The sequence below is a fragment of the Pyxicephalus adspersus genome, chromosome 1 (assembly GCF_032062135.1).
Source record: "Pyxicephalus adspersus chromosome 1, UCB_Pads_2.0, whole genome shotgun sequence".
Classification (NCBI taxonomy): domain Eukaryota; kingdom Metazoa; phylum Chordata; class Amphibia; order Anura; family Pyxicephalidae; genus Pyxicephalus; species Pyxicephalus adspersus.
This window is the reverse complement of record NC_092858.1, coordinates 43079439-43104005: the sequence shown is the minus strand read 5'-3', so window position 1 is coordinate 43104005 and position 24567 is coordinate 43079439. Positions and strand designations below refer to the sequence as shown.

Genomic DNA, 24567 nt, shown 5'->3' with positions numbered 1-24567 from the left:
CCTGTTTAGGTGGCAACTTTTTGGATTTCAGACAAAACTTTTTACTATCCTAACACATATCAAAATTCACATCGACTCACGTACGGAACACAGCTAAATGTTTCTTGACCGTATATGTAAAGCTGAAGTCTTTATATATGAAAAGTAGCCTTAAAAGGTGAGATAATTGCACCAATGTAGGTTATTGATTTTAAAAACCTGCTTTTTATGCATAGTTTGTAATTATCTATGCACATCTGGATGGCTATGTTTACTTATTTGTTTCCCAATGATCTATTGATAAGGTTCATGTGATGGAAATAGGATTTCTGCAGGGTCTAATAAAGTCAAATGCTTGTGATGCAGCTGGTAGCCAGTCATCCATGTGGTAGGAGTTTTACAATTATATAATATAAGAATAAGTGTAACAAATAAATAATTCTAATGTGTCCTAAAAATTCATGTGAAGTGTAAATCCATCTTAACACATAAGAAAGTAATTTTTTTAACTGCTGGATCTTACATTATTGTACATTAATAAGCAAAATCCGATGAAGACAGTATACCAAGACATAGGCTACGTACACGTCAGACCATTCTCATCCAATTATCGCTTCAGGGCTAGTATTGGACGAGAATCTGACGTGTGTACAGCGCTTAGCCAACGTCGTTCATGGATCTGTCCTGGTAGATCCATAAATGATGAACAACTGCAATACAAGTGAAGGAAACAGAGCACCCCAGGGTACCTGGTTGCTTATTTTAAACCACTAGCTCAGAGCATCTACTAGCAGCTTTAGAATTGTTTGTAGTTGGCAGCAGTTGCATTATTTTACATTTGACTTGAACTGATTGCAATTGAAAGTTTATCTGTCCTCCACTGTTGTACCTAAATCTGCTACAGAAGGTGTTTTACCACTTTTAAAAGTATCTACAAGCAGTCTCGTATAAGTCAGTGGAAGTCATTGAGCACCAGGCTGCCGTTAGATGCTGCAAGAAACTTCCGAAAAACCACCTTACAATTGCACTGCAGGCTAACACCTGTACAAAAAGGGATTTCAACCACTCCAATTTATTTGAATAAAAATCAAAGCTTTGGGTTGGTTGAGGACCGGTTGACAGTGGTGAACCACAGCTGTTCTGCTGTCAAAACAGTCCATCCAAATTTGTATACTGTGACATCTCACTAACTTTATTATGTACATATAAACCATAGACCTACTCCTAAACAGACAAATAGAATTTGAACATTTCCAGCTGTGGGGTTTACTCTGTAATCTGTCTGTCTCACCTGTAAGGTTGTGGAAGCCAAGCATCTGAAGGCCCCGTGTGCCATTAACCTGGTTATTGAGGGTCATATAGAGGGAATACTTGTCCTCATACAAAGTTTGTCCTCGGATAACACGCAGGTTGTCCAGCGGCAAATATGGAAAAATGTTCAAAGCGATTAAAACGTACCCGGTCACTTCACGTATGGACTGAAAAATAACAGTGAAAGATATGTTACTCTTAAGCAAATTTTTTTGCAGTAGTCCTCATCAGGACATATGTCAATTAATTTTTCATCATTCTATGAAACTAAGTCCAGATCAGACAACTAGATTAGTGCATTAGTAGAACATAGCAACAGGTTTCTCTTATCAAATCATCCAATATAACACACTATGGAAGTTTTGTCAGACTTGCTACCATTTAAAACATTGCTTTCCATAACTCATCTCTGTATTTTTGCATCTACCTAAATTTTACTTGTTATCAGCCTATTACTTTTCCTTATATAGCAGGGCTCAGATGAGGAAAGGGAGAGCGGATGTGCTACATAAAAATGTACGATTCTTGATATCGCACAGTAAAACTTTTTTGGGTATTTTTAAAACAGTGAATCTGAAATTCACTAAATATGGATAGTTTATCACTGAGATTGACAACACATGGAGCAGTCGACTAAATATCAGATTCATTTCTTTATAAACAGACCAGTTTGTCAAGGTAAACAGTTACCAGATCTGCTTTTGTTGACCCGAAGACTTCATTTTCAGGCTGTAGATATATATTTACATGGTATGTTTTACATTTTATTTATGTATTGTGTATTTATATAGTGCCTGAAAATGTTCCTGTCCCACTTAGTCTGTCACAGTCAGCAGCTATCTTTATTACCGCTGATGTAAATTTTGGATAGTTGGGCCCAGCTTGACAAACATATGTCATGGCCTCCTGCAGGAGTATTGCCTTTACTGACCTGACCCTTACCTTATTCTCAGGCCCGATGCTAGGTCAACTCTATGCGATTTTTATGCTATTTTATGTCATATAAAAACTTTTTTTTAATCAATTTTGGCTGATCTTTTTAGCAAAAATGCAGAACATCATTGTCACTAAGACAGAAAGTTAGGGGAAACTCAACTATTCTTCTCATCAACTAAGCAACAGGTAAACAAAAATCTTACATTGGAAACCTGTTCTGGGGACACTTCTGTGAGATGAAAAATTTGCTCCTTTAGAAGAGATTTTCTTTCATTTGCAGTTGTGTGTGAGGAACTAAAGGCAAATCTTACTTGTGGATACAGACAGCAAAAAAATCTAAAATACAGTTTAACCATTTCCTAATCTATACAAAACTAAAAAAAAAGACTTGACTGAACATACAATAACATTTTATCAATAAGTGATGATTGAAGTGGCATTGTTACACTCCAGGAATGCAATGCTGTGGTGCAGGGTACGGCTGCCCGTATTCACCTGCAGTGATAGTAAGCCTCTCCCACTGGCTGGAGCAGTACTTTACCTGTTCCAAGCTGTAGGGAGGAGTAGGGAGGGGTAACAAGTTGTGCAATATTCAATTATAAAGGCAGGTAAAACAGGACTGGCTGGAGTGACATTCCAGTGACAGAGGCGCTAACTCGCTGAACTCACTAACATTTCAAACTACTTATTCACACATGAAACAACAGACATCTGTATTGTGGGTGTGCAGTACATATTAGAATGTTTTTTTAGCATGCCTACAGCTCAGTATTCAGTACAGATTAAAACACTGACTACAGAGACAAAAGATTCAACAAAGCTACTGATTGCATAGTGAAAAGCAAGACCAATATTGTAAATAGCAATACTTTCTTTAAAATATTTTGCTCTACATGTGTGTGCATTGCTAAATGCAGCAGACCCAGGAGTTCAGACCTGGAGGTTGATTTTGCTGAAAGTCATCAAAATCCATAGACACATCTGATATATGATATATATATATATATATATATATATAGTAAGTATTTCTATCTATTAATCAGTATTTTCCCCAGAGTTTTTTTTTAAGCTGGGTGTAAAGAAGCTGTAGGCGGGTGGTAGCCCCTGTATTATAACCTAACTTTTCATTAACCCCCTAAAAACAGCTCACGAAAAGTGCTGGGTGGTGCGCCCGGGTAAAAGGGTCTAGGGATAAATATACATATATATGGATTAGAGAGAGGAGGAGAGAGTTGTACCTTGCTCCATGCATTGCTCTCCTCCACAGGAAAGAACAGCAGTCAGATTGATGAATAACATTAGGGGACCACTGTACACACACTAGATTTTCACCCAAGGGGTCACGATTGTTCATTGTGGGCAACAATTATGTAGCGTGTATACATAGCTTGAGTAATGTTCCGGTCACTACTATTTAGAGTAAAAGATTGCTGTTTAGACAGCTCACTGAACACCTTGTATTAGCTTGTATTACACTGCTCAGTATGATGTAAAACTAAGATTGGTGTATTTTCATCCTTCAGTTTATTGGGTAGTATTTATAATTACTTGCATGTGAATCTGATCTCACTGTTAGCTTTAAGGAACTATAGTGAGATCTAATATACAGTATATGATTTTACTAAAATACCTGGTACATAAACAGGCTAGCAGGGGCTATCCCTCTATTCCTTAAGAGTTTCCAGCCTTCTCTGAACTCCACCTTGCAAAGTGCTGCACTCATAACCGACCAACTGTATGTAACTACCGTATTTGGTGCTGCCCCAGACAGTAGCGTCTCTCTTCCTATCCTAGATACCTAGGTATCCTAGTACCAAATTTTCTGGTATCTTTGTAAATGTCTTCCTGATTTATGACACTAGATCTCCTACATGATCTTTTTTTCTAAATCATTTATGGTTAATATTAGTTTGCATTGGTAACTTTGACATCCTGTATTTTTTTATAACCTACTGCTTGTTATGATTGAATTGTTCACCACAATAAAATGTTTTAAAAAATGTGGAAAATGACAATTTGATCAGCATATTGATGCAGGTGATTATTTATTGAGGGGGGCTGACCTAAGTTTACAAATGTAGCCCCTTTAGTGGTAGAATGCCAGAAAACACTTTACAATTATAAATGGCACAGGGAAGAGAAAGTCACTCTTCGTACTGTATTACTTTATTTCCTTGGGACTAATATCAGCATGACACAAAGTACAGGTAAATCGAAAATGTTACATCATTAGTCATAAAACATAAGGAAAAGGTGCAACTGCTCTGTGGGAACACATGTTCTAGTGCGATTTTAACACCCCAGCAAGGAAAAAGACAGAGAGATGGTAAAACAATTCTCTTCTCAAAATCATATTAGGGTTTTTGGTTGAGTTCCACTTTAGATCACAAAAAGTAGGTGTCTGTATTACTTCCTTGTCTCTCACCTTAAGGAATGACAGATCTTTATTGTTCTCAACGAGCACAATCTCCAGGTTACCCATCACTATGTTACAGTTGTTGTACATGTTACTTAATGTCAGGTGCTGGTATTCGGCTTCACCCGTAACACTGAGACCGTTCATTGTCCCAGTACACACTGTAAGAACCAGAGAGAAATCATTGCAGGTTGCACAAATAAAATAAAATCAATGAAAAATAAACAAATAGCAAAAACGTATAACTTGTTTTGTTACTGCAAACATTTATAGATACAAAGCTAGGAATGATGCATGATCTTGTTCATAAATATGAAAGGCAGATGGACAAAATGTTGCAGAACAGCAGAAAAACAAATATTTTATTAAAAAAGGAATTCAGTATTATACAATTCCACCGTATTCACTTTTAAAAAGTACAACCTATGCTATCATTACCTGTCTGTTCAATTCTATCACCTATAAAATGATTTTGATGTGAGAGACAACACTCTAGGTTTTAGGTTTTTCTTTTACTGCTAAACTCTTGAATTTAGGTTGATCTTCTTTAGCTGTCCACCTACTAACATGCTGGAAGAACGAGAGACTATGCATACATGTATACTGTATCATGTGAAAATTTTATCTTAACTATGAAGGATACAATACATTTACAGGTAAACCAGAAAAACTGCCAAGAAACTGTGAGTTTCAAAGTAGCATTGTTTGATTATTATACATGGAACATTATGTTTCCTAAATATTAACTAGAGATAAGAGTTTAAAAGAAACAGCAACCCCATTCCCATTTATGAGAAAATGAAAGCAGTATGGTGCTGGAATAGACAAGTGAATATGCTGGACAAGCAGTGACACAGTTATAATATGCAAATGTGGCCAATTTATTTATTTCCTGGATAATAAAAAGAACCAATTCTAGTGGGGAACAATTCCATGATCACAGTAATAAGTAAAGCATGTTGTTTTTAAAATGCCAATAATTTAATTAAGGCAAGACCTGGTGATATGCAATCTAAGAGAATACATGGGGAATTGTAATGGGTATCTATGTGGCCTGGGCCAGACAATCTGTGATGATGATCTCAGCGAGTTATGAGCAACCCGTTGGTTGGGATTACAGCAGATTTTTAATTGTTTTGTACTGTGGAAAATATTTCCAGGTTCAAGATCAATGACACAAATAAAATTTAGGATTCCACATAGGGACTATAAAACACCAATACCTGCTGTCCTCAATTATGACACACATAACAAATATTTTTTGAATCTGGGTTCCAAACAAACAGCTAAATACATTTATGCGAACTCAACTGTTCTCCAAGAGATTTATAATTTTATTCGGCTAGCTTTCCATTTCTCTATGAAAGCACACAGACCAGCTTTCTCTTCTATGGGCTCTCTGCAAATTTCACAATAGCTTAAAATAGCCCCGTCAAAAATCAACCCCAGCAATCCTTGAAAAGTTCCTCCTGGGTAGTGACCAATATACATTTGGCACAATATATATAAGGCAAATAGGGCATGATCTGTGTTTTTCATAAAGTGTGGCATAAAAGTCTTACAGGTTGATTAATGATGGTGGAATAGTTATACTGGTTGGCACATAATGATTCAACATACTGTCTTTACACAGCTGTGTATAGTAAATTCCTCACTTCCAGTTCTAGATTGTCAGTACTGCACAAGTGAACCACTTTGTCCTCCATAGACATTTTACAATCCTTTGCTGAACAATAGACAATCTAATTATGGAAATGGCTTCTAGTGCGCAGAGCTTGTCATTTCTTTCATAGCAGTCGTGAATAATTAAAATAAGAGAGAAGCTCAGTGATGGATAAGGGTGATTTTCCCCCTCAAGACGCAGAAATGGGAAAGGTCAGGCATTAGAAAGGATCCAAACAAACCCAAGAACATTGACAAGTGTCCAAGCAATGCTGCCCCCGCCTCTGCCTGTCCCAGAGAGAATGGCTACTCTCTGTGCCGGACACAATGTGTCCTTCTCTGTGCTTGGACACAGTCTCTCATTGTGCCCCAAGCAGGAATCTGATGGGAGGCTCAAGGAGAAGGACCAAAAAGTAAGGTCTTGATGTAAAAAGTAAAAGCATTTCTTAATCACCCACTGCCATAGGAAGTGTGAACATCATTGAAAGGGATGTGTGCATTTTTTTAATCTGCATTTACTGTGACGTTCACATACACACACACAGAAAGAATATAAGGTATATATGATATGATCACACAAAAATAAATAAAAATAGCTCTTTTTTTATGTAGCTGGACTACACAAGTATAAAAAAATATATACATACACACACATACAAAACCTTTGTTTTACAGATAAACAATTATCGCACCACAAAGGATTCCAAAGGCAATATGGGTTAGCTAAAGATCCAACAGCAAACCAGGCTCTAGTTGTCTAATGGTCACTTAAGGAAAAATATTCATTTCTAATATGTACACTGGGAAAGGTTAGAATTTCTATTTAGTTCTATTACTGTGCCACCATTGGGAAGTTTTACCACAACAGCCAAAAAGATTTTTTAGTAACACAGGCAAGGGTATAGAGCCTCAGGTTTCTATTTTCGTTCTCTATCCTGATGTTAAAAGAACAAAAAGTGATAGAAAATTTCAAGACAACTTCTACAGTAGATGATTTTACACAGAGAGTGTTAAAGTGACCCTCTCAGCAATCTGAAGTTCAAATAAAAACTGCCCAGTCCAAAGAAGACTGGAATGTCAGCAAAAGGGCAGTGCTTAACTGCAGCATAGAAAAGTCATCATCATCAGGCTGGTTGTAATGTAAATCCAAGAAATGAATGGACCTAAGTACAAATACTTGGCAGGTGAAACAGCACCTCATACATGTATTTCAAATGTACAATTAGCTGTCTGCTCTTAGTTCACTTTAAAGGATTTATTTACAAAAATGGTTTATACTGAAACAGCTTTGTATTATATAAAGTACAAATAAAGTCTACTTAGAAAAGTCAAAGTAAATAGAAAAAATAAAAATATTTTTTTTTTCACTGTTATTGTGAAGTCTCTTGGTTGAACATCCTTTTCCCTCGCTGTAGGGTTTTCTTCTATTTCTGTACAGCAAGATGTACAGCCTACCAACTTGACACAGAGTTATGCCAAAATGAAGTAGCTCATACATGCAAGCGTGGGGTTCACATCATCCTGATCCAGCCAATGGAGATGGTCTGAACACCCAGTAAAGACGTCAGTAGCAACGACAGAGCATTAAGGGCGACCATTCGGGGGCAGTTTGATGGGTACACGATACATAACATGCAAATTTGCCGTACATATTTGCACATTATTACAAAACCCTTGGCTCTAGCTGATCAGTTTAAGTAATTAGGTACCTAATTACTTTAAGCAATTGCTGAGATCTGATTTTTTACACCACTGAATAATTAGCACAGCTAGTTAAGCAATAAAAAGATAGTTAATACTTTAGTGTCAGGTCATAAATCTGACCTATCTGCACATTAATAGTTTTCAATTTATTCTGTCTTTCATGTTCTCTATGGGAAACCTTAATAGGCCCCGAGGTGAATTCTTGCACAGAATGCTGTGTCTTTAAGAGACTGGTGGCATTCCTGGGTCAGCAGATAAGACTGGGTCTCTGTATAGTGTCCCTGCTTGTCCTCCAGTGGAGGTGACAGGAAAACAGAGCAGACCTTGTATACTTTCCAGGCCTCCTAAACACTGGCAAAAGCAGCAGGAGAGATTAAGCCCTTCATCTTTGTATTACTCACTCAATGTAGGATGTGGTTTACCATCTAATTAATTTCTCTGCACAGTAGCCAAAAGCACACATACACAACTGCTGCAGTGGGACTCTGAATTACAAAGGGCAGCCTGTATTCCTCCTCTCCTGGGTGGAAGCAATCCTAACAGATAGACGTAAGAGGAAAACATTAATGACCCCGGGACAGAAATCCACTACCAAGATAATATTTAGCACCTACTGGCATATATATCGCAGCATGAGCTCATGTCTTTGCATTTGACTGACATTTTGGCAATCAAACCTGTCTAACACCAGTGTACAAAAATGGGAAGAAAGTAGTTACTTGGCTTTATTTTCTGCAACGTTGTAGAATTATTTTGCATGGTAGCTGGGCCATATACTCAAACATAAATGTCATTATTTATGAAACGAGGTCAAAATGAACCATAAACCACAGTAGGCATCTGGCCAAGAAAAAGAGGTGACTTATTTCAGTCTAGTTACCGGTCACACATTAACTCCTCTTCATCAGTCGAAATACGGTCACCCCCCATAGAAGCTTCTTTACACACACTGCCATGGTAGTCTATATCATTGGGATTATTATGTAGGTTTGTTTTTGTTTTTTGGTTTTTGCTTTGGCCACTAAAATTTGTGTATCTCCAGGGTTGGTGCCCCACAGCCAGCTACCTGCTGAGTGCTCTGTTTCCATTGGGCTACTATGCTACAACCACTGGCTGTCATTTGGCTTGGTTAGGAATGTATTACCATCTGTGCCACTGATAAGATGTCCTCTTGTTTTCTGACTGATGTGCTGCACACAACAAAAAACAAAACCTTAGAATGGTTCTGACCTTTTCCTACTTTATTAAAGGTGTTTCTATTGCTGTACGGTTTCCCAACCCGAGCCACTTTTCATCACATCCTGTCGGAGGAACATTTAGTCTAAAACAAAGAAATTATACGTTGTGTGGAGTTTCACTTTATTTTATGCAACATGCATTATGTCTTCTGTGCCCTTATCTGCCCTTCCCAACATGAGTGAATGTGTTCAAAATACATTACTAATTTATTTCAAATTTACCTTTCTAATTTAACTAATTTAACTTTCAAAAAGGATAAAAGCAGGGCAGCTTACTTTGTTACTATTCTCAACAAAGTATCATAACAATGGCATTATTGCACCAATATACTTTTATGTTAGACACTATTTTAGGGTACTTAATAAATAAATGCCCCTGGTAAAGTTGATAAGCTCTGTACAGCAAGGCCATGAGCTCAGCTACCATCACATTAAAAAGATGAATTATGACTGGCTATTAGGCGTTTGTGCACTTTTCTCATATCCTTATTGAATGGGCCCTTTGTATGAAATCATCAATCACGGGAAGATTGGTTATTAAGTCCACTTTCTGTTCTTTATCATGAAAAACTTTCACATTAAATTTTCTTACACAGGCACTGGGCATGTTTTCCGTCTGTGCAACACATTATGTTTAACGTGTGTGAATATTCCAGTATAACATTCTTTTTGTGGTAAACAGGCTAATATTCTTTAAACGGACAATGACATTTCATAAGCTGACAAAAGGCTTTACACTGAAATTCACACAATACTAAAAGCCTGGCAAAACAGGCTCCGCAAAGGGCCAGCATTCCTCCCACTCACATCAGTGCACCTGCACTTCAGTTCTTTTCCTTTGCAACACTTAAAAACATGAATATGTTTCTATTTGCATTTGTTCTGTTGTCTTTACTTTGCTTTGTCACAAATGGCAGTGACAGCCATAAGTTATTCACATGCCTATATTGATTAAGGGCCCTCCCTAACAATGGTGCCTATTGAATAATCTGTGAGAGTTGGAATGTTTCACTGTTCATGTAACAGCCTCCAAATGTGCCAGGCATCCATAATGGGCAATAATAGTGCAGTGAGAAATTCCATGTTACAGTCTTATTTTATTACCAATTCCTGTGTGCTGTGAAACAAGGCACTACAAGCTTTCTCCCGAGGGCTCAAATCCCCCACCCACTTCTCTGAAAATTAAGTCAAGGGGCTGTACATGGGATCAGGGCAGATTCTTGCTGCATACCATCCATACCCAGATGCCAGCTGACTTAAAGTCCAGAATGCAGGCAGATTAAAGCTATGAAAAATTCTGTTCCTAGAATAGGACTTGGGGGGCTGTGAGAAGAATTTCCATACATCTGATGGGGGACATTTATAAACGTTGCATGGTTACTATGATTTGTATTTGAATTATTTTCCTTTTAAAGCAGTGATCCAGCACAAATTGTCATTAGAAATACATGCACTTAAAAAAGAAATTAATAATATTACTCAAAGAAAGCACTTTACTTGTTTTAGCCTGCTCCAGTTGTATGAATGCTGCTCAATAAGTTCAGTTTATAAAGATGGCTGAGCTATTTTCACTTGGCTATTTTATCTCTTGGAAAATATAAAAGTCAGAGGATAAGTATGATAGCCAGACAACTAAAACTTTGAGAAACATGTCAGACATGCAAGCTTACCTAGTAATAGTTACAATGACAATTATACCGCATGTATGCCCACCTATGCTGCCTGTCCGCTTTGTCACTGACATCTTTCATTACATTTATTAGGATGGTGCACAGAATCAGGCAGTGGTATATGTACTTCATGATACATTGGGTCTGATTTATTAAAGCTCTCCAAGACTGGAGAAGATCCATGAGTGAACCTGTGTGATCCAGCAAACCTGGAATGGATTTCTTAAACATCATTTGCTATTATTTGGCAAACGTTTTCAATCCTGGACCAGATCAATTCCTGGCTTACTGTAACACCCGGGTTCACCCATGATCGTCTATCTTCACCAGTCTCGGAGAGCTTTAATAGATCAGGTTCATAGTGAGAATATTCAACACAGGATGTTTTTGTCTGATTTGATACTATGTTCGTCATATCATAAAACCGCACAAAGTGTTAAGCGGATCTTACAGCTATTTCCATTATTTTGTAATAGACAAAGAAGTTCTATATGTATACACATACATACAAGGACCTGTATTTCAACAACCGTTTGATATTTTCAGTATGATATTTTCAAATGTCATTACAAAAAAATAGATACAGTCAACTTGCAAAGATCTCATCATGATAGTATGAGGTATAAAGGTCTAAAATCTTGTTCTTAAGCAATCACAACTGCAGCCAAAGTTTAAATTTTTTTACTAATTATGATTGGAAATTTTCACTTTTAGCACATAGGTATTGGAGTTGTTTCCACCACAACCAGTTACAGAGATTTGTCTGCATGGAAGAGACAGTGTAATACCTTGTTATTCATTAATTTCCCTCTTTGTACTCTGCTCTAGAGATTACTTGCTGCACTTGTTTACATGCCAAAGTGCAAAATTCAAACTTCTCTGCAACTACAATGACCTTTAAACACATTTTAGGTGTTTTCATCAAATAATAGAAAATCTGGCAATTAAGTAGGACAATAATGTCTGCTATGAAACAATACAATAATTTCAAAAGCACCCAATGCTCATCTGGCACTGGCCAAAAATACACAGTCAATATGAACTTTGTTTGTTTTCCACAAAAAAAATCATTTTAATTCTAGACACCTTCTAAAGAGGTATAAAGGTAAACTTTAGGCAGATATATTAAAAAACAAACAAATCAATGCAGCTATGTGATAATGAAGACGCTTTACGCACTTCCCGGTGTCCCAGGTGCCATTTATAAACGGTGCTAGGACAGCAACAATCATGATTTTGAATTGGTATTGGAACCTAGCATTTTCTGTGGGTACTTTCCTGTTCATCTGTAGTTTGTCTGACCTCTGGCAGTATGTTGGGGATCTAATACTTAACCTACAAACGAAACCATTCTGCTTCTGGGCATCTGATACTGATACACACTGCTCCATAGGGTGATCTGGTTTTGTTTAGACTTTTACTAGGTTATATAAAAATCACACTAATTGCCGCACATGGTTCTGTACATGCCAAGTGACATGATCACTGAATGCAATGTAGAATATGGTGTAATTGTAAGAGAAAATACCTTAAAGATTTAGGAAAAAATAACAGGTTACCTTGTTTCAGATGCACCTTATGACAGAAAGCGTTTAAAAGTGAAACAGAAATGTCTATATTTTCTACAGCTATTGGCAGTCCCTGTCTCTACTTTAAATATAAATTCCCTTTTTACCTTACCATTTCACACCACTTTTTAAGTATGATATAGAGATATGCATAGTAAATTTCCACTAAAGAGAAGGAATTTCCCTTCTAAGCCAATGATACAAAATTCACCTTGAGTTTAACCATTTCTCAATTTGACAAGCTTATTAAATTGAAATTATGGAGCCAATCAAAGATCAATCTATTTACTACCAAACACTGCTATCTATGCACGGTCCAGCATAGAAAAAAACTTTGAACAAAATGGAGTGCTTTCTAAACTTGCTAGATACTTGTACATTCAATGGACACCTTCTAACTTCACTGAATACATTCTTATGGTTCTACACATATGACTAATCTAATAGATTGCTCAAATTAATGGAAAGTATGTCAAGTGTATGGTCAGGTTCTGAGTTATCCCTGGAAACATGTTTCCCTAATGAAAGACCTAACCTCCCCTAATGTGTTGAAGTAAAAGTTCATTAAAGGAACATACGCATCAAAAAGTTTGCCAGATTACATTTTTTCTTACTCTATATAAAAAATAACAAAGTCATGCATTTACATGTGTTTTATTTAAATCCAATGGTTATGTATGTCACTTTTGTTTATATGTTTAATCTAAAATGTGCCCAAGTTTTTCAACTGGTTTCTCTGTTCACTTGTACACTTAGCTCTTCTGCAGAAAAAAAGGAGGAAAGAGTTGAGCAGGCAAACATTGTTAATGTCACTTATCTCACCAAGAAAACGAATGATAGGAACAGGTTTTCAAACCTGTTCGATTAACATTCTTCCCCAAGAAAGGTTGGCTGATGGCTTTCTGTCTCGTCCAAGGACAAGCAATGCACAAGTATATATTAATATTACTACACAGTATTTATATAGCACCAACATTTTACACAGCGCTTTACAAAGTCCATAGTCATGTGACTAGCTTTACCCCAAGTTATAAGTGTTTTATTATTAGTAATTTTTTTTTCAATATATTTCATTGTTCTTTGATAACTGCGTATAATCTTGTTAAAATAAGGACCTACCTAAATGATCAAAAGTAAGCTGATTCCTTAAATCATCTTTGCAATAAATACAATTATATGTTAGTATAGAATCGCCTATTTCACTTTACTTCTACAATTTACCTATACTTGTAACATTATTCCTAGTACAGAGCAGAGACATAAGATGTGGTCTACATCATCCTTGACTGTAAAGAGTCAGTTTGGGAAATATCTGGAACCTCTGCATATATAGCTGTGTGCCCTATTAAAGCCTCCTTTTTCTACATCAAACCACCATTTGAAATATCTTGCTTTTCAGCAGATCCATTACGTGGAACACCTGCTGTTTGACTTGCCTTCTAGAAAGTCTATGTGTTGTTTCAAAATTCACTTGTATTATTTGCTTCCTTGTAGCTGATCCATGCCCTCATAAACATGTTTTTTATATTCTTATTCTTGTTGGGCGTAAGCAATTTCTTTAACTCAGCCTGTGTTCTGACTTCATAAAAGACCAATGATTCAGATGCTTGAGAAGGGAGGGAGTTCAGATTCAGCTAGAGACCCATTGTAGTTGGGAGGGTAAAAATAGACAAGAGGATGCAGAATGTGTCACTACTACAAAGTGCCTTTTGAGTGAAGAAGGCCCCCCTTGGGGTGACTTTGAAAGGCCCAAGCAGTGGAAAGGCTGCAGAGCGGACTGAAAACCCTGTCGTGTTCTCATGTCTGTTTATTCATCACATTCCCTATTGGTGACAAATACGACCCTCATCTTTTCAAGATAGCCCATACTATGAATGGATTGTGCGTTGGTGCTTAGATCTACTCCCAGCGTGTAACACTTCTCAGTGCCCATTCACATGCACGCTGCTTGACTTTATATGCAAAAAGAATACATAAGCAGTCCTGAAATGATGAAATCTGCAACAAATGATGTTGCATTTATATTAGATCTCCATGGTCACTGACCATGGAAAGGTAAGAGGCTAGGATGTAGAAGAACATACAGAAAGAGATGGAGCATCCCCAACCATCCAGAACCTCCTCTACTCACCCCAACGCTGATGGCTTCACAGCATGCTAAATATGAATAATGTGGGAAATGAAAATGTATGAAAAAATTAGGGAGGATAAGAAGAAAGGAAAACAGCATTTAATATCCAAGGAGATATGATTTTAAGCACACCACTAAAAAGTTTTTCGTAGTATTTACCAATATTTAGAAGTCTTATATTATCGATTTATCCTAAATAATTCTTTAGCTGACTGATTGTTTTTTAATCAATTACACTTTGAACAGCAGTAGAAGTTGTACGCCTGTCACCTAAACAAGTTTACCCTTACCGTCTGTTTCTGTGAGAGCTTAACACCTTGGGATTTCCGATTCTTTTCTGTGTTGAAGTCACTAGACCCAATAGTATCAGTAAATTTCATAATCAGGGTCACAAACAGCAATATACAGAAATACTTTTCTTTATGATATGTTGGGTTCAGTGCCTCAGCGTCAACAAGACATTCAGGGAACTAGTAATTTCACAAAGCTAGACATGGCAGTCCCTAGATTTTAAATTCTGCACAGATGATCCAGTCTGTTATAGGCTTACTGTTTCTCTCGAAGATACCTAAAAACATTACCTATGGGGAACTAGTGTACTGGAGTTAAGAAACTTTGGCCTAGTCCCATTTCCCTCTGTTACCCAATGACTTGAGTACAAAAAAGGATAAAAAAACAAACCAAAGGTTTTCCCACAGTTTTTACCTGCACTTTCCCATTCCTCAATTTACACAGAAGTCTCATGAACTCCAAGTTAAACAATGTCATTTTATTCACTTGTAGAAAGGACAATTGTGGCAATGATGTACAAATTTGATAAAACGTCAGATGTTATGCATATTATAAAAGCATATAAGGAAGTGAATTAGAAGGAAACTGAGCACTCTGCACATGTCTTGTACTAATGCCACTTTCAGTCTTGGCACGATAGCTCACTAAAACAACTGTCACAAACAAAATGTCAGACAATAAAGATGTTTAACCTTTCTTCATACCTGTACACTGTATGTAGAGAATTACTATGCACTGCCAGTACTGTGCAGGAGTGTTGAATATGATGTGCCTGTTCAAGAAAAACAAGGCACAGACGAATCATCAATATAATATATATATTTACACACCATACAGTATATATATATATATATATATATATATATATATATATATATATTGGAACCAACTCTGGGGGATTTCTTGAAAAATTTCTCATTTCAGAAGTGACTGACCTCACCAACTCAAATAACAACAGTATTCCTTTATGATGGAAGACACAGAAATAGTAATAGCTTGTGGAAATGGCAGATAATACTAAATAGTTTATTCAATATAAGGACATGAATAGACTTCTTGATATTAGGTTGCATCAGACAAAAAAGCTGGCTATCTTAGTCTTTTGATGTTCAGTGAAACAGTTCACAGTGGAGGTATTATTATCTCTCAGTCATTTCCTGTATTTTAAAACAAACTCCTACATCTATGGCGTAACCTTCATCTTTTGTATAAAAAAGACACTTTTGCTACCAATATTGACCTTTGTTTCTCATAAGTGCCAACAGAACAAATACAATAAAAATATGAAACAACTTCAATTACATATAAAAATGCTAAGTCATAAAAGACAGTCATAAAGTTCAGGCAGGCTTCGTAATCCGGCAAGCAGTCCTACCTACTAGATGGAATTCCACACACAGCTTGTCATTTGTTATTCTGACCTACATGCTGCAGTGAGCTACTAAACAACTGCTGCAGGGCTGGAAGCAGAGACTTAGATGTCAGCACTATTCTTAGCAACTTTGGGGTGTATGGAGATATGTGGGAGCAATTTAATTCATACAGGAGATTTATAGTCATGCCTTAAATAACATCTATGGAACTAATACCCATCATCTGTTAATTGTGAAACTCCGACTGCTAGCTGGCTACAGTCCTGCCATGTATTTCTAGAGGTTATGCAAGGACTTAGAGGGGTATGATTACTTACTCTTTAAAAGTGTGCCAACTCATTTGCTGTTTAAGGTGCCAAAAGTGTCATACTTTACAGTTACTAATACATACTATGCAGTCCCACTTCCTGTGTGGGGGTGAGCTGCCCTATAACAAAATCACATTTGCACATTTACAGGTCACTGCACCTGTTATGGCAGAAGTATTAGGCTGATTATGACTTTACCAGGTAACATGTGGCTGGATTCAATCACATCTCTAAAAACAATCTTTAATCTGGGACTTTAGAAAGAACAGATGGGAATCTCATCAAGTAGACTGTTAACAAAATATCAAAAGCTATCATTAGAGACTTTCAACATCTAATAATGTAATAAAAACATGTAAAAACAATGTAACATGCAACAAAAAGCGCATGTATCTATGTTAGTGCCAGGGACTATAGTGCTTTATATTACTTTCATTCAAGATATACATGGAGATATGGGGGTACTGCTGACTTGTGAAGATGCAACCTGTGAAATAAAGCCCTTATCCTTCCTTTGCGGAATAAAACCTTGACCTGGAACAAGTATAGGTGTATCCTAATAGTTTCTTTGTCCTGTTAAAGTAGAAATAAACATTGAAATGTATCCAGGGTCACAACCAAGACTTCTAAACTGTATAGTGTACCGGGCCACCCTGCTGTAAATTGACTTTGCCCCTGCATTGGGGTAATTTTGAAAACATCATACAGAACCATATATTCACTTTTTCCTTGCTCCTCCACCAATTCAGTCGACCACTATGAACATGATAAGTCGGCCCTGTTAAGCTTCAAACTGACACGTCAGAGTTAATACCATGGCTAGGATTCTCTCCATCCCCATATGACAACACTAAGCTAATCGAAAGGCACCAGTGATGTCCCAGAATAGAATAGCAGGGAGTCACATGTTCCTTAATATCCAGAAATCACTCTAATTTTTCTCTGTGATTATTAGGGGTGCAAAGGCAATTAAAGTATATGATGACGGGATGGGGGGAAATGTAGTTACCCCTTTGCTTTGCCCTGCATGGGCACAGTGCATGGTCATTTTAAATTTGGTTTGTTGTAATCTTAAAATCAGGGACTTTAGTTCTTGAGCCGTAAAATGTTAGTTAACTTAAATTATACTTATTGTTGGTTCCTTGCTGGTTCTGACCTTTAACATTTTTGATACTGTATGACACTTGCCCTTTGCTACTGAATATAACTGCATATATTCCTTTTCTTTGAATACAAATTTTCATCTAATATTTTACAATGATTTAAAACTGTAATAAATATGAGAATTAAAAAAACAGACAATTCCAGCTCTCTGTGATGTCTTGCTTCAATTGACCAAGCATACTTAAAGATGTGACCTCAATAATAAATTTACAACTGCCCAATGGTCTTTCCATTTCAGTGCTCCACTGCTGATGTGATTTAGAGCTTTCCGAAAGGATCAAAGTACTTTTTTATACATTGTATAGTGTTTCCCACCCTTGATTTTCTTATTCCCATCAGCATATATGCAAGAGCAAATCACAACCCCACTTAATTCATCCTAGTTTTTCAAGCATGAACTCTGTTATATATAAACATTTGCATACTGACTGAGCCACTTGTCTCTATTATTTCCTTCAAAGGGTGAGCTTGTTTGTTTTATATCCATACATGAAACCAAACATTTCATGTTCTGTGTTTGTTGAACATGCTGTTTCCATATCACCTAAGAGTCAATAAAGCACCCTAAACTGACGTGCCACCTTTCATTTGATGGAATGAAATTCTACTAAGCATGGTTATCAGATATCACCAAACAAATAATTACCAACACTATAATTGTATGTCTGTAAGTCGTGGTACGTTTTCAATATATGAAGCACTTTAATAGAGGAGTAGAATTAAATGCTTAGGACATAAAAGAATCCTTTCAACCTATTCTCCTTTAGTTAATTTTATCAGATAACACACAGCATCTACTTGAAAGCCTGTTTATAACTGATAGCACCATTAATACTTAAAGCTATATATATATTGTTTTGAATATCATTTATAATGTACATATTTGATTTCTTTTCCTAATATACTGCTATGTGTCTTGATTTCTATTGGATAAAGAGGGGAAACGTTAGAATAATATTGCATAGTCAATGTAGGGGTACCGGAGAGCTGCTGAATATAAAGAAGAGGGTTGCTTCCACATGAGCCTGCTCATAATTTGTGCATTGCTGTATATGCGATATTGTTGGGGACCACAATTTGCAGAGGTTCCTTGGCATGAAAGTGACTTGTATTTGTAAATGTATGCCTCAAAACCTCTAACTTTCACCCAAATAGGGCAGGCAGCTCAGGTTATTTCTTCTTTTTTGTAACCCCTTTGTATTTATTGCCCCTTGGATATAGTGACCTTAGTTTCAATACGCCTGATTTATTAAAGCTCTCCAAGGCTGTAGAGGATACACTTTCTTCAGTGAAGCTGGGTGATCCAGCAAACCTGGAATGGATTTATTGAAAGTAATTTGCTTTTTGCTAGCAGATGTTTTGAATCCTGGACCAGATCCATTCCAAGTTTGTTGGATTACCCAGCTTCACTGATGAAAGTGTATCCTCTCCAGCCTTGGAGAGCTTTAATAAATAAGACCCCATGTCAGGTCTTTAGCCTACCTCCTCCTGCACCTCACCATAGAACTGTTCTTCCAGTGAGCATGAGTTAGGCCTAAGCTAGTTCTGAGGAACTGAATAAAATATTGGATTCATTATGGCTTAATGTAGTGCACCAGTTTCCTGGCTCTCCTTGCTCCTGATGAGTTCTGCACGATAACTAAAGGTGCACAGTCTTTGTATTGATGAAAATGGTGGTATGGGAATGCTAAATGGTGGTATGGAAACTCACAGCGCATGTTTCATGCTCACACAACGTAAAAAAATAAGTTGTTTCCACTGAATGTCTGCTACGTTGCATGCAATTTATCAACATGATGAACTGAATAAGCACCATGGGAAAACATTATCTTCGGTCCACTACTCCTATTTAAGATAAAACAAAACTATTTTTTTTTAATTCAAATGTTTTTAATTTAATATTAAAATACCTCACCTGAAATAAATGAGTCTACTTGAGATTACAAGGGTAGAGCTGTTTTATTAATGATAACCCAGTCTGACATCTTCCCACAGTATTGCCTGTAAGGTATTGGTATTGTCCATCTACCCAGCAAGTTGCCTATATGTGGGTGTTTTGTGTCAGCAAAGGCCACTTGGTGCATCACAATCCGAAGACAGCAGCATTTACTTACAGGTCAGCCATGTATGAATTGCATTTACCAAGAAACTCCTTTTGGAAAGTTGTGTTTGAATGGATCCTTGTGTTTGTGCTATGTAATTCACTGAAGTACTCCCACAGTCCAAACATACTCTGTTAGTGCTCCAGATAAATTGGCCATTGTGTGTAATTTTATTAGGAGACTGAGATGGGGACATATGGTTTACTAAATAGTTTAAGCATGCAAAGCAGTGTACATCTAAAATTCCTCTATGCCAACTGTAGCAGCAAATTTCTTGGTACATTTGTCAGATGTAAAGGTCTGTCTATGTGTCCATAAAGTTCTGTTTATGCATCATTTAACTAATATTTACCTTTACCATTTTTAAATGTCTAGAAAAAACACAATTACAAGGCCATAGACTGGAGAAATGGGCATAAAGTACCTAGGTGTTTGACCTGATCTACTTTGGTCACTTTAAATCAAATTTCACAATGACCAGTGCTGACCCCTTTCCCAGTACCCTTCAACCAGAAATGAGAATGTTGCCCAAGGTCATAGAATACATGCACTTTGCTACGAACCTGTTACACCTGCTACAGCTTTCTTCCCTACAACTCTCAGATTACTAAATGAATTGCATAAAAATGCAATCACTTAACCAGTCTGTTGTGTGACAAGTACAGAAACATTTATCATCCTGGCTTTTCAAGTCATGAAACAAAGACAATAACACAAAGTGTGTGTTAAATCTTAAACTTTCTACAACTACACTGGTGGACCATGATCTCAGCATGAAGTGCTTTAAATTAATGAAGTATACATTTATATTGTGCCCTGTACATAGTAAATTAGTTTATGCAATCTGTAAATTGCATAAACTAATTTATGCAATCTGTAAATAAATAAAGACCAAAAAAGTCAGGTTCGCACCTATCAACAAGAAATGTAAATAGTAACTTCTTTGTAAGGGAGGCAATAAACCACACGTGTTGCAATGGTAACAGCCCAGTGCTATATTTTGTGAAGGACAATTGCACTTTTAGGGCCCTTTCACACTTTCATGTACCTTTTGCATGAGGATCAGGTGTACTTTCAGCCTGTGTTCACCAGAAACAAAATGAAATGGTACATATGCTGTTGTGGCATGCATTGAACACACATAAAAACAAGAGTGTGCATTACACCTTTCTGAGACAAGTGTAAATCCAGCCTTAAGACACAGTAGACAGGAATGACAGACGGCATAGCAAGTAACTTCTGCATTTCATTTCTCTGCACTTCCAGATCCGATATCACAGGCCAAGGCCAGTGTACACATTGTTTTGTGTACATTTAGATGGTCTGCAGTTCAACATCTTCAGTGTTATGAGCCATGAATAATGATTTCTATGCATAAATCAATGGTTATCACCCACATCTGTATACTGTACCTTTAAGTAAGAGAACACATCATTTTACTGTCATCTCTGACCCAGTTGGAGAGACGTTGAAGCCCAGGTACAGTAAAACTGAAGTAAAAATCTATATTGTTTGTTACTTATAAATATATAAAATAGTTCATGTGTTTCAAAAGGTGTGGTTACTATTTAAAAGGCACATTTTTCATACCTGTAAACATTGCAGGGTTTGCATTAAAACCATCTATTAAACTGTTTTACCAAAACAGGGCACCCCCCCCCTAAGAATAGCATGCAGCATAAAAGTACAATGATTAGGTTGCACACATAATTGCTATGGACCCAGCACTCTGGCATTTACAGCAGTCCAAAGTTTGAATCAATCAGGATCAACTGTTTGGAGTTTACATGCTCCCCCCATGTTTGTGTGGGTTTCCTCTGGGTACTTCTGTTTCCTCCAAAATCCCAATAATGTGCAATTAAGTTTTTAGGCTTCCCCCAAAAAGTGTCCCTAGACTGCATTATTGACATATAACTTTGATGGTGACATTAGAGAAATGATTATGGACTTATTAAAGGGCTGTGTAATGTCAGCACCATATAAATACACGTAAATAATAAAGGGGTGCAGGCACAGGAGTGCCTATGCACCCTCACAAACTAAGAAGTGCACTGTTTTATTTGGGGGAATTTCAGGTGAAAAGTAAATCTATTAAGGTACTACAAAGGCACAATTAAAATGTTAAATGTTTGCTAGAACACAGCAAATCGCACTTTGTAAACTCTAGGATCCACTTTTAGATCACAGATTTTGGATTGTTCCGACTCATACATGAATAAAATAGAAACCAATCTGGGGCAAACTATATTTTTCAGATGCAATATAGACAAATATTCTTATAGCATTATTAATGATACAGAACACATTGTTTATCTGCTAACAATATTTTAAATGTTTGTTCTATATTGTATAAATATGCTTCAGCCCTTTTCCTCAGATGAGAACACATGTAGGCTGATATTTCTCCTTCATAAACACAAATACAGTTTGGGAATCATTGTGCACACTACAGATGAAAAAAAAATGACTTTGGAAAAAAAGAGAAGATAACCCAAAGTACCATAAAATTGATTTTAATTGTTTACCATGACTTTTTTTTCAACAAAATGCCCATGAAGCCAAGACAATTAGACAATGGTCCTATTATAATGACAGAGTAATCCCTAAATCCCAGGAAGATACACAGTAAAAGATCACACGGGTAGACTTGTTCAACTGGGGCGCAGAAAGGACTTGTTTACCCGTCAGTAGGTCAGCCTGAAACCTGGGCTTACTTCAATACTTTATCTTGCAAGGAAAACAAATTTGTAGATAGGTGCTTGTTGTATTAACCTCAGTGACCCATAATACAGTGTACAAATGATTTACTCTGAGAATCCCAGTACTCAGGTGCCCCAAAACAAGACAATTTCACCTTTATGACAAATAAAATATATCTATAGAAATAAATCTAAACAATCCATGCTATGCCTACAAAGCCGTCATATATATCTCTGACCACAAAGAATAGAAGTCACTGCTGTACACCATATTCCATGACGTACACTTGTCATTGTTGTCATATCTACTTGTCATATGTACATTATACAGTACATACACCTTGAACTGCACACTTCACATAATAAAAATAGGGCACCGTGCATCATCTGTACTAAAGAGCCCCTCATAAACACACACAACGGTATACAAAGTGTAATATGAAATGTTGTACATCATGACATCCACAAAACACCAGTCCATGTTTACAGTAAAATATATATATTGCTCATAAGTACATAAGGACCCTATGGTATAGGGTGTACAATAATATGTGCATACATTTCGCCATTCACACAACTCATAAAGAGACAAGACACAGCAGTTGCATGGCATTTTCATTGCAGTGTATATTTCTTCATCGGTGATTTATAATAAGCCTGAAATATACACACAGTTACACTGAGCATAATATAGAAAGAAGTAGATACAATTTGTTGGTCACATAACACCTAATAAAAATAGGGCACTGTGCCTGCATCTCATGTCATATACAATGCACAATATATATGCCTAATATTAAGCCAGTAATACACACACACCAAGTGTAAAATACAACGCTGTACAGACAACTTGTCTTCTACACAACACATAATAAGATACAATGACTGATCACACAGCATGTACAGAATGTTCATTGGTACTTTATAATGAGTCATTAATAAACACACTATACAAAGTGTAATAAAATGTATAGCTTATCTATCGCAAAACACACAATAAAAATGTGACACAAAGCAGTGATCACACACCACGTACACAGTGTAATGTATCTCTGTGCCCATCTTATTAATAAGTCTGTATTACACACACAAACTTATGTAAAGTTCAAAAAAAATGATGAATATACAACTTGTCTACCACACAACACACCATAAATCCTGGACACCCTGCTCTGACCACGCACTAAGTATAGTTTTTTCTCATTTTGCCCATCACACACCAAGGTGTCTGTTTATAAAACAGGGAATAAGACATTCCCTTAAACATTCCCTCTTGGGAATCATCCAGGCCCATGTGTTTCAATGGCAGTAACTGATTCCCCTTTCCCTGATTCACAGGAAATGTTAGAGGAAATATATTCTCTGCTTTATAAATGGAGCCGAAAGTGTAATATAAACTGGTTTGGATATAGCTTGTCTACCACACAACATGCACTGATCACAACCATATACATAATGATCATCAGTGCTTTATAACGAGTCGGAACTAAAACACACACCAAGGGGTCTATTTATAAAACAGTGAATCTGGCATTCACTCAAACATTCCATGGTGGATAATCTTTCAGGTCTATGTGTTTCAAAGATGGTAACTGATTCTTCACTAGGGAATGTTTCAATGTATATCAGATTCACTTCTTTATAAATAGACCCCAAGGGTTATATAAAATGTGGATACAGCCTGTCTATCACACAACACAATATAAACATGACCCCTGCACTGATCACAAGCCACGTACACAGTGTGGTGCTTCACATCAGTACCTTATAATAAGCCTGTAATAAACACACACACTTATATAAAGTGTAAAATAAAATGATGAATATACAACTTGTCTACCACACAATGCACAAACAATCCAGGGCACCCTGCACTGATCACACACCATGTACACAGTGCAGTGTTGGGTTTTTGGATCAGTACTTTATGCCAGGTGTGATATGATGGGCCGGGCACACAATATTAGCAGGTCCCCCTCCTCTGATCACACCCCATGTATTTGGATCAGTACTTT

The 24567-nt window shown here is 36.8% G+C and overlaps 1 protein-coding gene across 1 annotated transcript in view; it reads right to left on the bottom strand.

The window, feature by feature from the left end:
- Positions 1 to 24567, bottom strand: part of ERBB3 (erb-b2 receptor tyrosine kinase 3) — a 54361-nt gene that overhangs the window by 28011 nt on the left and 1783 nt on the right. The window contains exons 2-3 of the mRNA XM_072408716.1: positions 4652 to 4803; positions 1271 to 1457 (exon numbers count right to left, since the gene is read on the bottom strand). Of these exons, the coding sequence (XP_072264817.1) occupies positions 1271 to 1457; positions 4652 to 4803 (339 nt within the window). The remainder of the gene's footprint in view (positions 1 to 1270; positions 1458 to 4651; positions 4804 to 24567) is intronic.